Below are 16,002 nucleotides of genomic sequence, written 5' to 3'. Positions count from 1 at the left end.
ATGTTAGTGCATTCTACTCTCTTTTGCTATACGATGATCCATATATTGTCTCAAGAAAAATTAAAGGTGGGAAGCTATATTTTACCACAGCAAGCATTGATTTCATGAATATAATTTGTATGTATTTAGTGTATATAGAATGTATTTGGCAACATATCTACATTGCTTCGTAGTGTAAAAAATACATTTAAGAGCACGTATGTAATCCAGATGGATTACATATCCTTACTTAATGATATTTCTCATTAGGAACAACTTTTTAATATAATTTTAGGAAACTTTTGAAAAGGAACCTATAAGCTTTTATCCACTTTTCTGGATATGAGTTTCAGAAGCTCATAGCATCTGCAAGGAAAAATTGAAATGATTAATAGATAATGATCCACTAACAGAAATCTATGAGGGCCGCAGTAGAAATAGTGACACTTTCTATTTACATTTCTTTTAGGGTCTATTCGCCTTTGTGTTAGAAGTATGTTAGAGGCAAGAAAAGTGTTTAAAAGTTGCATGAGTAGAGTGGAAAGTATTTCTGGGACTGTCATGTCATTCACTGCAAAGGTGATGAAAATGTTTATAAATCTCTCTATTTAGGAGGAGCTTTCATCTCCTGAAGAAAAATGAGAAACTACTTAGAGAACTTAGAAACTTGGATTCAAGACAGTGGTAAGTTCAGATTTATAACTAGCAACTGTCAACTATTTCTACTTATGTGTGAATAATACTGCATTGTTGACTTTCTGAACAGAAACTACATTTGATTTACTTTAAATAATAAACTTTATGAAAAAAACGCAGGGCTACATTAAAATGTTTGGTATCTTTGAATAGTTTATACCATTTTATGCATTTCAGAATTCTTTCGATGGCAGAAATCTAATTGAACTTCTAAAAACGTCCTTTAGTTTCCCCATAGTTAGACATTCCAGCTATGCCCTTTTTGATTAGTTTCAGAGGTCTCAAGTGAAATGACTGGTAAATATAAGCTAGTCCATACAGAAAGTATTAATGGAGCAAAGAACATGGATATAGGTTATTATATTGCTATAAATCTGATTTCTCATCAAGCTCTTGGATATGTACCTATTTACATGTGGGTTTTGATGTGTAAAATCTTTTTATATCATTATTTTAATGATATCTAGGTTCTTCATGTATAGTATATGAACAAGACTTCTGGGAAACCAGTAGTAGAAACTACAAAATATTAACTAGAAGCACATTGATAAAGCAATATTTTGAATGCCTGCATTTCTGAGATCTCAGATCCACAACCTACTTAATGTCCATTTCTCACTCCCTACATCTTAGTCAGTTGGTGTTTTTATACTTTCCTCTTTCCAGTTTTTTGCTTTTTCTATTCCTACAGTCAGTTTGCCACCCACCTCTGATTTCACTTGTCCTGTTAGCAGACTCACACATTTTCAACTATAAAAATGCCATTTCTGGCATCTTCAAAACTGTTCTTCCACTTAACGTTTATATATGTGTGACTATAATTAATTCTCTGATCAGAATCATTTTTTTCTTCAGATTTTATTTATTTTATTAAAGAGCTCATGCACGTTTGAGTTGGGAGGTGAGGAACAGAGGGAGAGAATCCCAAGCAGACTCCCCACTGAGCATGGAGCCTGATTCAGGGCTGAATCTCGGGACCCTGAGGTCATGACCTGAGCCAAAACCAAGAGTCTCTCACCTAACCAACTGAGCCACACAGACACCCCTGACCCAAATCATTCTTAACATCTACCTTCTTGGTCACCTGGGTGGCTCAGTGGGTTAAAGCTTCTGCCTTTAGCTCAGGTCATGATCCCGGGATCCTGGGATCGAGCCCCACATTGGGCTTTCTGCTCAGCAGGGAGCCTGCTTCCCCCTGTCTGCCTGCCTGCTTGTGATCTCTGTCTGTCAAATAAATAAATAAATAATCCTTAAAAAAATACTATAAAAAAATCTACTTTTTCTACTCCTAGGCAGCAGTATATTACTAGAGAAAATGATCAAACCAGTGTGATATAGAGAGCTACAATAGATTTGTGCTTTTTTACTTCAGCAATACCTTCTCTACTGTTTGCTAATTTCTTATCCCTTGTTCACTTCTTTTTTTGTTTCTCAGAGTAATTTTTATAAACCACTTTTTTGTTCTTTAAGCCCTTCATTATAGTCAAAAGATCATCTCTACTCTAACCTCACTAAGGATTCAATCCAAATGTTTGGCCTCCTATATGAAAGACAGTCTGGTAGAACAATAGTTCCTAACCTTTCTTCCACCACCCATTCACATTTCAACGCAACATTAGTCATACCTCTCATCAGTTAAATCCAGTGATTCTGCCAGTTGGGGGACTCATTTGAAATAAACTACCTTGCCAGCACTATTCTACAGGAATGCAAAGTAAACAAGATTATTCATTCCTTTCCTACTTCAAACAACTTCGCCTTAAAATATCCTCTCTTTAAAATTTCTATATTGAGCCATCTTTTCCTGCTCCCCTTCAGTTTCGGAAAAATCTTTTTTCCCAATCTATACTTCTAGGATCTTCAAAAAGTTATCAGATCTTTATCTTGTATTTCTGCTTACCCCTTTACCATAAGCACACTCTATCAAGTGCTTCTTTAAACAAAAGAAAACAAAACTATCCTCAGGATCCTTTTTTTTTTTTCTTTTTTAAAGATTTTATTTATTTATTTGACAGAGAGAGACATAGTGAAAGAGGGAACACAAGCCAAAGGCAAACGCTTAACAACTGAGCCACCCAGGTGCCCAGTTACTGTCCTATCAAGCTTTAGTGTATCCCTTTCATATGCCTTTTTTATGAGAAAATATAGTCTTTACTCACTTCTTTTGTTTTTGTGGTTTTTAGCTTTTCTCAGAATAATCTTTTAGGGGTACCTGGGTGGCTCAATGGGTTAAGCCTCTGCTTTTGGCTCAGGTCATGATCTCAGGTCCAGGGATCCGGCCCTGCATCGGGCTCTCTGCTCAGCAAGGGGCCTGCTTCCCCTTCTCTCTCTGCCTTCCTCTCTGCCTACTTTTGACCTTTCTCTCTGTCAAATAAATAAATAAAATCTTAAAAAAAAAAAAAAAAAGAATAATCTTTTAAAAATGTTTAGTTTCTCTAGTTATTATAGAAAATGTACAGTAGAAAAATAAGTCATATATTTATAACACTATCCTTAACATTTGTTTATGTATTTTCAGTCTCTTTTTTAATATACATACGATTTTTTTGTTTTAAAAAACTAAAATCATAGTAATATGTATATAGTAAGTTATGTTTTAAAAAGGACTTTATCATGTTGTAAGCATTTTGATATTTTTCAAAAATAATTTTTTATGGTGCCAAGTTCTGTGATTATTGGACTTTTAAGTTGTTTTTAATATCTTGCCCTAGGATAAATTCCTAGAAATGGAATTATTACATCAAAGCATAAGAGCTTATTTCAGACCATACATATTGCAGAATTACTTTTCACTAAGTACTAATTTCTAATCCTACCAACATTGTGTAAGAGCACTAATACAACTTCAACCTGAGCAACACAAGGTATTGGTCACATTTTCTAAATCTTTCCTAGCTTGAGAGGCAGATAATGGTATCTCTTTATTGTTCTTTACTACTAGTGAAGTTATTACCTTTCATTGTAAGAAATTTCATTGGAAGAAATTTTAATCTTTTTGAAATTCCCTCTTAGTGTCTTTTTTTTTTATTTAAAAGGAAATTTTTCTTAATTGCAAGAGCTCTCCTACGTATGTGGGTATCTAAGGATTAACTTTTGTATTTAATATGGGAGTTTTCCCAGTTGCTTGGCTTTCAGTTTTCAACAACTTCATATTGTTTAGCATACAGCTTTTTCTTTTCTTTTTTTTTCAATTTAATTTTATTTTTTTCAGTGTTCCAAGATTCATTGTTGCCATACGTGCCCTCCTTAACACCCATCACCAGGCTCACTGATCCCCCACCCCCACTCCCTTCCAAAACCCTCAGTTTGTTCCTCAGAGTCCACAGTCTCTCATGGTTTTCATTTTTATGTAATTTTATTTCTCAGTCTTCTTTCTTTGTTTTGTTTTTTTTTTTTCAGTTGCTTATTGTGCTTAGAGAATTCTGTCTTGAAATTAGTTTAAATGTCCTACTGTATTTCCTTCTGGATTCATAATTAGTTGGTAGGAATGGTAATTATTTTACATTTAATTCTTTATTTCTTCTGGAATACATTTCAGTTTATGGAATAAGAAATGGAACTGGCTTGAGTATTAGAGAATAGCCTGTTTCTCTGATTTGTTGAATAATTCATACTTTTCTCATTGATTTGATGTTTCCTTTATCAGATATTAACCTGTTTATTTCAGAGCTATCTTTTCATTTCTACTGAGTTGTCTATCAATTTTGTACAGATGTTAGTATTTATTAGCTTTGTAACTTAGTATCTGATATAAGCTGTCTTCTTCCTCACCCTATTCATACATATCTTCTTTCTTAGATATTTTCACTTGTTTATATTTCACTTTCATTTAGATATTTTCACTTGTTTGTTCTTCTGGATACGTGTTAGAATTGTGTTGTTGTTTTCCAGAAGAAAAATCGCATTGATATTTTGGTTTTGAATTACAATAAAACTTTCATATGGAGAGAATAGAAGTACATTTGCTATCATCATTCTTCCCATTCATAATCATGGTGTGTTTTTCATTTATTCTGTGACCCAGACATTACTTTTAGGGTTATTTTATTGTAATGATGCTATTCTAAATAGAATTGTTTTTCCTGTTATATTTTGCTATCCAAATACTTTAGTGAATTCTCTTTTTTAAAAAAACATTTTAGGGCTCCTGGGTGGCTCAGTGGGTTGAGCTGCTGCCTTTGGCTCAGGTCATGATCTCAGGGTCCTGGGATCGAGTTCCGTATCGGGCTCTCTGCTCAGCAGGGAGCCTGCTTCCTCCTCTCTCTCTCTGCCTGCCTCTCTGCCTACTTGTGATCTCTCTGTGTCAAATAAATAAATAAAATCTTTAAAAATAAAAAAATAAAATAAATAAAATAAAAAATATTTTAGAGTTGTCTATTTGGTTCTGTTTAGGTGTGTAATTATCTTACAAATAATCTCTTTTCTAAAAGTTATGCCTATTTTTGCTTATTTCATATTTTATTGCATTGACTAGAACTTGCACTACAGTGTTAGTTATTGTAAGAGTAGACATCCCATTACTAGAGTCTTTTTCAGCATCTATTCAAATTTTCATACAGTTTTGCTTTCTTAACTATTGATGTATATTGTACATAGTATCACTAGATTGCTAATATTAAATAATTCTTGGAATAACATTTGATTTCCTGTTGTGTTAAATTTACTAGGCTTTCCTTTTGAACTAGGGTATAGCCCATTTCTAAGCATATTCTCTATTTATTTAATTTTTTACCCATTCTTCTTATGTTTAGAATTAAGATTATAGCCAGCTCCATGAAATGAATATTATATATTGTTTGAAAATTTGGAATAACTAGTAAAATTTCTAATTCTTTCAGTTTGTTTCATCATTATTAGCCTCTGGATTTTCTTTTAGCTCTTTTCAACTTAAGTGTTTTTTGCTTTTACAAAACTCCCTTTCATTGAGATTTTCAAATGCATGCTAATAGGATTAGTACATACACACATATCATAAATCTGCTATATTCCTTTTCTCATTTTAGTTTAGTGGGATTTTTTTGCTCTTTTTAAAAAATTAATTAATTTATGTATTCCCAAATCATCCCTTCAAGGTTTTTTCCCCCTAGCTTTATTGAGATAGAATTGATATACAACATTATGATAGTTTATGGTTTAAAATAATGATTTATAAATAGATATATTATAAAATGAATTACTACAATAAACTTAGTTAACACATTCATCACCTCACGTTTAGAATTTTTCATGTGATGAGAACTTTAAAAATCTCTCTTAGCAACCTTTAAATATGATATAGTACTGTTAACTATAGTTACCATGCTATTCTTCACCTCTCCAGAACTTATCTCACAGGTGGAAGTTGATACCCTTTGACCACCTTCACCCATTTTGCCCATTTCCCTAGCCCCCACCCCTGAAATCAGTCTGTTCTCTGTTTCTCTGAGTTCAGTTTTTTCATATTCCACATATAAGTAAGAACATACAGTACTTGTCTTTCTCTGACTTATTTCACTTAGCATAATGCCTTCAAGTTTCATCCAAGTTGTCACAAATGGCAAGATGGATTTCCTTCTTTTGTTACGGCTGCATTCCATTGTATAGTTGGCCCTTGAACAACACAGGAGTTAGGGGCACCAACTCCACCCCATCCCCATGTAGTTCAATATCTGCGTATAACTTTTGACTTCCTAAAAACTTAACCAACAATAGCCTACTCTTGACCGGAAGCCTTACTGATAATTTAAAGTCAATTAACATATTTTTTATGTTATATGTGTTATATATTGTATTCTTAAAATAAGAATAATGTTACTGAGAAAAATCGTAAGAGAAAATACATTCACAGTGTAGTACTATACTATATTTATTGAAAACAAAATTTGTTTATAAATAGACCCATGCAGTTCAAACCCCTGTTGTTCGAGGATCAGCTGTACATGTATACGACATTTTCTTGATCCATTCATCTTTTGATGGACACAGGTTATTTCATACCTTGGCTATTACAAGTAATGCTGCAGTGAACATGGGGATGCAGATATCTCTTCAGGGTAGTGATTTTATTTTCTTTGGGTATGTATCCAGAAGTGGGATTGCTGGATCATCTAGTCATTCTGTTTTTAATTTTTTAAGGAACCTCCATACTGTTTACCATAAAGCTGCATCAATTTACATTCCCACCAATAGTTTACAACAAGGGTTGTCTTTTCTGTGTATCCTCACCACTTGTTATCTCTTGTCTTTTTGATAATAGCCATTCTAACAGGTATGAGGTAATATTTCATTGTGGTTTTAAATTTCATTTCCCTAATGATTAGTGATGCTGAGCACCTTTTAATGTATGTGTCGGTCATTTGAATATCCTCTTTGGGAGAATGTCTTTGGGTCCTTGCCCATTTTTTTTTTTAGGTCTTCTTTTCTTTTTTTACCCATTTTTAATCAGACTATTTGTCCTATTGCTGTTGAGTTTTATGAGTTTTTTAATATTTTGGAGATTTGGTTGGGAAGTTTTTGATTACTGCTTCCATCTACCTACATGTTATTGGTCTGTTTCGATTTTCTGAGTTTTTATAAGTAAGTCTTTGTGTGTTGTACAATTCTAGGAACTCATGCATTTCTTTAGGTTGTCCACTTGTTTGGTAAATAGTTGTTCATTGTAGTCTCATGGTCATTTGCATTTCTTTGGTATCAGTTGTAACATCTTTTCATTTATAATAATATTTATTTGGGTCCTTTTTTGTTGTGGTTAGTCTAGCGGAAGGTTTGTTAATCTTGTTTATATTTTCAAAGAACCAGCTCTTCATCTTTTCCATTTTCCTTTCTTTATTTCATTTGTTTCTGCTCTCATTTTTTTCCCAAAAGATTTTATTTATTTATTTGATAGAGATCACAAGTAGACTGAGCGAGGCAGGCTGGGGGGGGGTGGGGGGGTGGGAAGCAGGCTCCCTGCTGAGCAGAGAACCCTACGCAGGGCTCGATCCCAGGACCCTGGGATCACAAACTGAGCTGAAGGCAGAGGCTTTTAACCCACTGAGCCACCCAGGCACCCCTCTGCTCTAATTTTTATTATTTCCTTTCTTCTATTAACTTCAGGCTTAGTTTATTCTTTTTCTAGTTCCTTTAGGTGTAAGTAAAGTAGGTTGTTTATTTGAGATACTTTTTTTTTCTTGTGTGTATTTATCACTATAAGCTCTCCTCTTGGAACTGCTTTTGCTACATTCCATAAGCTATGGTTTATTACTTTTCCTTTTTTGTCTGTCTCAAGATATTTTTTAATTTTTTAATTTCCCTGTTGATTTCTTCTTTGACCCATTGGTTGTTCAGGAGTGTGTCATTTAGTTTCCATGTATTTATGAATTTTCCAACTTTCCTGCTGCTCATTGATTTCTAGTTTAATTCCTTTGTAGTTGGAAAAGATAGGTGATATAATTTCTGTCTTCTTGAATTTGTTGAGACTCGTGTGTTTTAGCACATGATCTATCCTGGAAAATGTTACATGTGCACTTGAGATGAATGTGTATTTTGCTGGTATTGGACAGAATGTTCTATATATATGTTAAGTCCATTTGATCTGTAGTATTGTTCAAATTCACTTTATTTGATTTCCTATCTGGATGATCTGTCCCTTGTTGAGAGTGAGGTATTAATGTCCCCAGCTATTACTGTATTTCTGTGTATTTCCCTTTTCTTTTAGTACTTGGTTTATATATTTAGGTGCTCCAGTGCTGGGTGCATAAATATTTATAATTGTTGTATCTTTTTTTTTTTTTTTTAAGATTTTATTATTTGAGAGAGGATGAGAGCAAGCATGAGAAGGGTTGGGGCCAGAGGGAAAAGCAGACTCCCCATTGAGAAGGAAGCCCGATGGGGAGCTTGATCCCAGGACCCGGAGATCATGACCTGAGCCGAAGGCAGTCACTTAACCAACTAAGCCTCCCAGGCTCCCCTATAATTGTTATATCTTCTTGATGGATTGACCCCTTTATCTTTATGGTAGTTACATTGTCTTTTTTTTTTTTTTTTTTTTACCATTTTTAACTCAGTCTATTTTGTCTGACACAAATATAGTTACCTTTGTTTTCTCTTGTTTACAGTTTGCTTAAAATATTATTTTCTGTGCCTTCAATTCTTATTCTCTGTGTGTGCTTAAAGCGAAAATGGGTCTCCTGTAAGGAGCATATCATTTGGATCTCATTTTTTGGTCCATTCAGCCATTCTGTGTCTTTTGATTAAAGAACTTAATCTGTTTACATTTTAAGTAATTGTTGAGAGATAAAAACTTACAAATGCCATTTTTTCATTGTTTTCTGTTTTGTAGATCCTTTTTGCTTTCTCTCTTAGTATCTTCATTTGAGATTTAAAGACTTTTTGCAGTAGTATGTTTGAGTCCTTTATCATAGTGTTTTGTTTATGGGCTGCAGATTTTTTCCTTTGTGGTTAGCACTAGAGGGATACATAAAATATGTTATATTTATAACATTTTAAGCTGATTACAACTTGGTAGATAGCATACAGAAACTTTATACTTTTACTTCTTCCTCACATTTTAGGTTATGGTATTTCTCCAATAACAAATTGTTATGTTTATGGTTATTTTAAAAACATTTATTTCCTAACTTTTAAACTAGAGTTATAATTATGCATCACCATCACAGTGGGCTTTTCTGTCTTGATGTAAATAATCTACTTAATTTTTTAAAAGACACAGTTTCTCGTTTATTCTACTTTGTTTTCTAACTCATTAATTTTTGTCTATTATTTATTTATAAACTTTATATTTTTTTTCTTCTAGAATTGAATGCTTCTGTCTTACTTTTATTCTTTATTTTTTAACAATGAAATGGTCTTAGGCTATAAAATTTTTCAGAGTATAGCTCCTGTCCATTTTTTTAGTCTCAGCTTGAAGATGATTTTTTCTGAAATCCTTTCCCTAAACTACCTCTCTTTACCTTCCTCCTCAGTCTATGTGTGGATCTTCCATGTGCTCTCAGAGTCCTGTAACACTTCCCTGTCATAACATTTTATCACTCTGTATTATTATTAGAATTCTTATTCTTTCCAGAATAATTATAATAACTCGCTAAATAATCTGTGAGTTCTCATATCCTAACTCTTCCCCATGATAATTTATCTTTGGTACTAGATGGGCTTGTCCTTCAGGGCAGGAATCATAAGTCTTTTGCTCTCTTGCTCACCATATGTTCCAGACCTCAGTGCTCTACTGAAACTATTCTTCTGAAGGTTAGTACCTTGACCATCAAGTCTAAAGTTTTCTCAATGCTCAATCTATACACATAACTTTGATTCCTCTAATTAACTAAATGTAGTTAATAAGCATTTTAAAAGATTACAGCAGTTTTAGATTTACAAAATAATTAATTGCGAAGTACAGAGAGTTCCCACGTACCCTTTTCCTCCTACACATACTTTTTTCTGTCTCTTATATCAGTTTGATAACATCTGCTAAAATTGGTCAAACAGTTCTGATACATTAACTGAAATCCATAGTTTACAGTGTTGTACATGGTGTATGTTTCAACAAATGTAAAGTAACAGATTATCTACCATTACAGTATCCTATAGAATAGTTCACTGCCCTAAAAACCCCTTGAGTATTATATCCCCTAATTTAATACTGCTGTCTGTTCTCTAAAATATTCTTCTCCCCCTGGCTTCTGTAACACTACAGTTCCCTCATTCAACTCCTAATTCTGGAATTACTCCAAGTTTGTCTTTATTGGCTTATCTTTTACCTCGGAACCCCCTAACATAGTTATTCCTCTCAATGGGATATCCCAATTCTCAATCCCGTTCTTTCCATGTACTTCTGTCTGTCAGTTCTCTGTCATGATTGTGCTTCTGCGTATTACAAAATTTCACCTGCCTCCTTATTTCCATTTCCAGGTCACCAATTTGTTCCCAAATCAGATCCTCCTCATAATTTTCTTGACTATGTTTAGAAATATCGTTTCAGTCACCAAACTTGACCATTTCCTTTCTCTTGTCCTTAGATTTTTGTAACTGTTGCACCAGTTCTTATTATCCCTTCTTCTGTCTTTGCTTTTCTTGCACCCAACCCCTTGACTCATGTCTTTACAACTTTAAAGAGACTGTTAGAAAAGGCAAGAGATGAAGTCTATCAGCACCATTTTTCCAACAGCATTTGCTCACTTGGCATCTCTGTCACATTTTGGAAATTCTTGCAGTATTTCACACCTTTTCATTATATTCGTTATGGTGATCTATTATCACTTGTTATGACTTGCTGAAAACTCAAATGATGGTTAGCATTTTCTAGCAAAAAGTGGTTTTTAAATTAAGGTATGTGCTTTTTTTAGACATAATGCTATTGCACACCTAATAAACTATAGTGAAGTATACACATAACTTTTATATACCCTTTATTGCTGTATTCACTTTATTATAGCCTAGAACTAAACCTGCAATATCTTTGAGGTATGCTTGTACTTTTCTGATGGACTAGAGAGGAAAAATAAAAAGTGACGTTGTTTATACTCTTACCTCCCTGGACCATTTATAGATCCTTTATTTTCTTCAACTAGATTAATTGATGCCTGTTCCTCTTGGTTGAAACACCAGATTTTCTAATTTCAAATCTCAAAATTTGTGTTATTCTTTCTTTTTCTTTTCTTTCTTTTTTTTTTTTTAAGATTTTATTTATTTGACAGAGAGAGACATGGCGAGAGAGGGAACATTAGCAGGGGGAGTGGGAGAGGGAGAAGCAGGCTTCCCACTAAGAGTGGAGAGCCCGATCTGGGGCTTGAGCCTAGGACCCCAGGATCATGACCTGAGCTGAAGGCAGATGTATAACAGACTGAGCCACCCAGGTACCCCTGTATTATTATTTCTATCACAGTGTATATGCTGGGATTCAGAAGTCTTATAACTTAGTAGACTTCAGCTTGAATTTTCCAATAGTAAGCTCATAATATTTTGCCAGTTCTATACATATTGTTACTTGGTTACATGTAAGTTGCATGTTTGTTAATTTTATGGCTTTTTTTCTGGTATCTTTCCCTAGTTACTCATTATTGTACATATTAAGTTAATGGCAATATACCAAACATTTTGGCAGCAGTAGTTAGGTAAATAGAAAAATAAAAGGGAATGGTGAAAGATTAAAATTTGACATGAAGGGCAGCTGAGTTCTGCTTTTACAAATTGTAGGAAGGTTATAGATAATATAAAGGTGATTTCTCTTTTACTTTTGCATTGTAAATGTTAGGGCCAATTTAATGTTAAAATCTGTTTAACTATTAGGACCTGCTTAGCCAGAGCAACTCCATATTGCCTAGGTAGCTATGTTGTTGTTTACATCCACGGACTTCATTCCGGGAATAAATGCCCCCGTAGTTCCTGGTATGGTTCCGGGTATCGATTCCGGGAGTAAACGCTTTAACAATAGAAGCCACGTACCTTGGGTCTGCGGTTATGCCCTATAAAACCAGCCTGTGAGATCAGGAGGGGGTTGCTCTCTTCGGAGGCAGCCCTGGCCGGTCAGTCTGACTTCTAATGCTTGGAATAGAATAAAGCTTCATATAACTTTCACTTTGTCTCAATCTTGTTCCCCTGGCTGGTTAGTCTAACTTCTAATGCTTGGCATAGAATAAGGCTTTGCATAACCTTCATTCTGTCTCAGTCTCATTCCTTTGATAATGGACCCCAACAGTAAAGATTTATGTCCTATTTTTTTCCTACATGGCACATACCTTTCTTCCTGCTTTTAGATTTATGTAGTACTAGGTGAACATTTCTATTTAAGTCTTAACCAATTTTATAAGTTGTGATTTATGAGTTCTAATCGATAGCCCTATGCCTGAAAAAATTTTTTTGAAATAATTCAAGAATTACTTGGATTGTGAAACAGAAACAGAGTAAGAACACTGAGAAGTTCCCTTTCTGCCATGATCAAAATTTACATGTAGTGGATCATGCTTCCAAGTTAAATTCCTAACAGTTTTCTTGTGATATACGTCTTCCTTTTTTTTTTTTTTTTGAGATGTACTTCTTATACCACACATTTTGTCCATTTTTAAAGCATACATGTTTTTAGTATATTTACAGGGTTGTGCAGCTGTCATAACAACCTGATTTTAGAATATTTTAGTTCCTTCAAAAAGAATCCCTTACCCATTTCTAGTAACTCCCCATTACCGCCAACCATCCTCTTCCCCACTCCCCAGCTCTGGACAAAGTTAATCTACCTTCTGTTTCTATAGATGTGCCTGTACTGGACATTTCATATAAAAGGCATCAAACAATATATGGTGTTTTGTGGCAGGCTTCTTAGCATAGTGTTTTCAGAGTTCATCCATACTGCAGTGTGTCTCAACACTTCATTCTTTCTTATACTGAGTAATATTCCATTGTATGGGTATTTTGTTTATACATCCATCAGTTGATGGACATTTGGGTTGGTTTTACTTTTTTGATATTATGGATAATGCTGCTGTGAACATTCATGTACAGTTTTTTGCCATGGATACTAGATTTATAAACTTTCTTATAAGACTTTATATTTTTAAACCTTACATTAAGATCTAATGTCCTTTTTGTTTGTTGTTTTTGGTGTGAGGTAGGAAGTTGCAAGGTAACAGTCCACCTTCTTTATTTTGCTTGTACATATCCAGTTGCCCCAGCACTATTTGTTGAAAAGATGCTTCTTTTACCATTGAGTTGTTATGGTATCCTTGTCAGAAAAGCAGTAGATGACAAATATAAGGGTTTATTTCTAGATCAAAGATTCTGTTCCATATACATGTGTTTGTCACTTCTTATCACACTACCACAGTGCATTGATTGCTGCTGCTTTGTAGCAAGTTTTAAATTTGGGAATTATGAATCCTACAACTTTGTCTTCTTTTTCAAGATAGTTATGGATATTCTGGATCTTTTGTATCTTTCTATGAATTTCCTAGAGTAACACCCTCACTCGATAAGTGAACAGTTAGGGAAGGATTGGCAGTTCTTCATCTTAGCTTTCATCTACTGGTATGTGACCTCTAGCCTATTGGTAAGCTAGAGTGGGGAAAATTGGCACAGACTCAGCCTTTTGCACCTAGAGCTTCCACTGTAAGAGAGAGAGCTGGATGAGTTAAGGGAGATGCAGTTCTCTCAGTCACAGCTGCCTGGAATAGATCATGTGTAGCATGGATCTCAGGAAGATGAGAAACACAGCCAGCAGCCTTCTTCTCTCAGGATGAAACCATATTCCCAGTCCTGGAACTGGAGGAGTGAGGGAACCCTTATCTTGATCTGAGTAGAATGCCCATGGTAAAGGTATAATGCAGAAGTAAAGGGGTGAGGTAAGGGAGCAGTCATGGCTCAGATGCCAAAAACTCATTTTGTTCTTACTAGATTTGGTAGTTTTTCTTGAATAAATGTTTTTCCATTTGCTATATGCCCTTAGGATAATATGCAGAGAATTTAAATGATTTTATAGAAATCATTTTCACCACTTAAATTGTTTTGCTTGAGAAAGAGTCCACTGAGATACTTATTTTGTAATTCTGGAAGGCACACCCCAATTTTATTTTATTATTTAGGTTAGATTTTCCTAATAATACAATGAATATACCAAAAGTTGCCTAAGTGTTCCCGCCATAAAGTGAAATATTGCCATTAGTGAAAATAGCTAATAATCTTTGTTCCTGATTTTAAGTTGCTGATGTTGAAACCTGCAATCATGACCTTACAAATTCCTCAAGATAGGAAAATCTGGTTATCTGACTAACTTTTTAAAATAATTTCAGTTCTTACTTGTTGGATCTGGTTTGTTTGTTTGCTTTCCTAATTTCCTAATATTATAGTAGTGAAAACATTACCTCTGGTCATAAAGTTCATTAGCTTTGTTAAATCATCCTAGACCAAATGTAGTGTGCCCTAGTTAACTAGGAAAGCCAAATGTCATACGAGAAATTTGTTTTTATTAACATTTTTAATTTGAAAGACTGTAAAAAGAAAATGTCTAAGAGCTTTTCACTTACTCCATACGATTCTGTAATATTTGTGTATAAATTTCTTATTCTGCCCTTTGAAGAAATAGATCATTTATCAGTCATCTCTATACTACTACTTAGTTTTATTTCTAAAATACATCCATTTAACTCTGGGATTTTAGCCACATTGTACAACAGGTAATTCCTCAGATGCTTCATGTACTCACATGTCTTTCCTCTCTTTCTCCTTTTCATTTGTCAGACTCACTTGCCTTCACCCAACTCAGTGTTACTGTCTCCTTTAAGTGTTTCTCTGTTTCTCCAGTCAAAAGTAATCACACCTTTCTTTCGTTCTACTGGCAAGTTTATAACTTTTTTAATTTTTACTTATAATTACATACCTTCATCAGTAAATTACAAGATTTAATTCATTTTCATCTTTTTATTGCTACGTACTTTGTACATTGGACTTAATTATTGGATGAATGAATAAATTAATGATTAAATGAATGGTGTTATCCTTTGTTTTACAGTCGAGAGACCCACAAGATCGCAGTATTTTATGTTGCTGAAGGACAAGAAGACAAACATTCCATTCTCACCAATACAGGAGGAAGTCAAGCATATGAAGATTTTGTAGCAGGCCTTGGTTGGGAGGTATTGTCTTTAAATAATACCAGATATCATTGTATTTTTATTTGGAAGCAATGGTTTCTTATTTCTTTCTAGCTTATTATTTATTTATTTGTTTGTTTGTTTATTATGTTAGTCACCATACAGTACATCATTAGTTTTTGATGTAATATTCCATGATTCATTGTTTGCATATAACATGCAGTGCTCCATGCAATATGTGCCCTCCTTAATACCCATCACTGGGCTAACCCATTCCCCCACCCGCTCCCCTCTAAAACCCTCAGTTTGTTTCTCAGAGTCCACAGTCTCTCATGGTTCATCTCCCCCTCTGATTTACTCCTCCTTCATTTTTCCCTTTCTTCTTCTAATGTTTCCGTGCTATTCCTGTGTTCCACAAATAAGTGAAACCATGTGATAATTGACTTTCTCTGCTTATTTCACTTAGCATAATCTCCTCCAGCCCCATCCATGTTGATGCAGAAGCTATGTATTCATCCTTTCTGATGGCTGAGTAATACTCCATTGTATATATACAAGGGCCACATCTTCTTTATCCCTTTGTCTGTCGAAGGGCATCTTGGCTCTTTCCACAGTTTGGCTATTGTGGACATTGCTGCTATGAACATTGGGGTGCATATGGCCCTTCTTTCATTACATTTGTATCTTTGGGGTAAATATCCAGTAGTGTAATTGCTGGATCATAGGGTAACTCTATTTTTAATTTTTTCAGGCATCTCCACACTGTTTTCCA

General features: G+C 34.3%; 1 protein-coding gene across 17 annotated transcripts in view; it reads left to right on the top strand.

Annotated features, from left to right (window-relative positions):
• RALGAPA1 (Ral GTPase activating protein catalytic subunit alpha 1) overlaps positions 1-16,002 on the top strand; it is a 247,914-nt gene that overhangs the window by 157,485 nt on the left and 74,427 nt on the right. For all 17 annotated transcript variants that reach the window (XR_004285927.1, XM_032344040.1, XM_032344039.1 and 14 more), the window contains 2 exons: positions 592-663; positions 15,149-15,272. Coding sequence is in view for 16 of the 17 variants with exons in the window: in XM_032344040.1 (XP_032199931.1) it covers positions 592-663; positions 15,149-15,272 (196 nt within the window). In the remaining variant the exon portion in view is untranslated. The remainder of the gene's footprint in view (positions 1-591; positions 664-15,148; positions 15,273-16,002) is intronic.

This window comes from Mustela erminea, chromosome 5, assembly GCF_009829155.1.
Source record: "Mustela erminea isolate mMusErm1 chromosome 5, mMusErm1.Pri, whole genome shotgun sequence".
Lineage (NCBI taxonomy): Eukaryota > Metazoa > Chordata > Mammalia > Carnivora > Mustelidae > Mustela > Mustela erminea.
The sequence above is the reverse complement of the archived record's forward strand: the minus strand, read 5'-3'. Positions and strand labels throughout refer to the sequence as shown.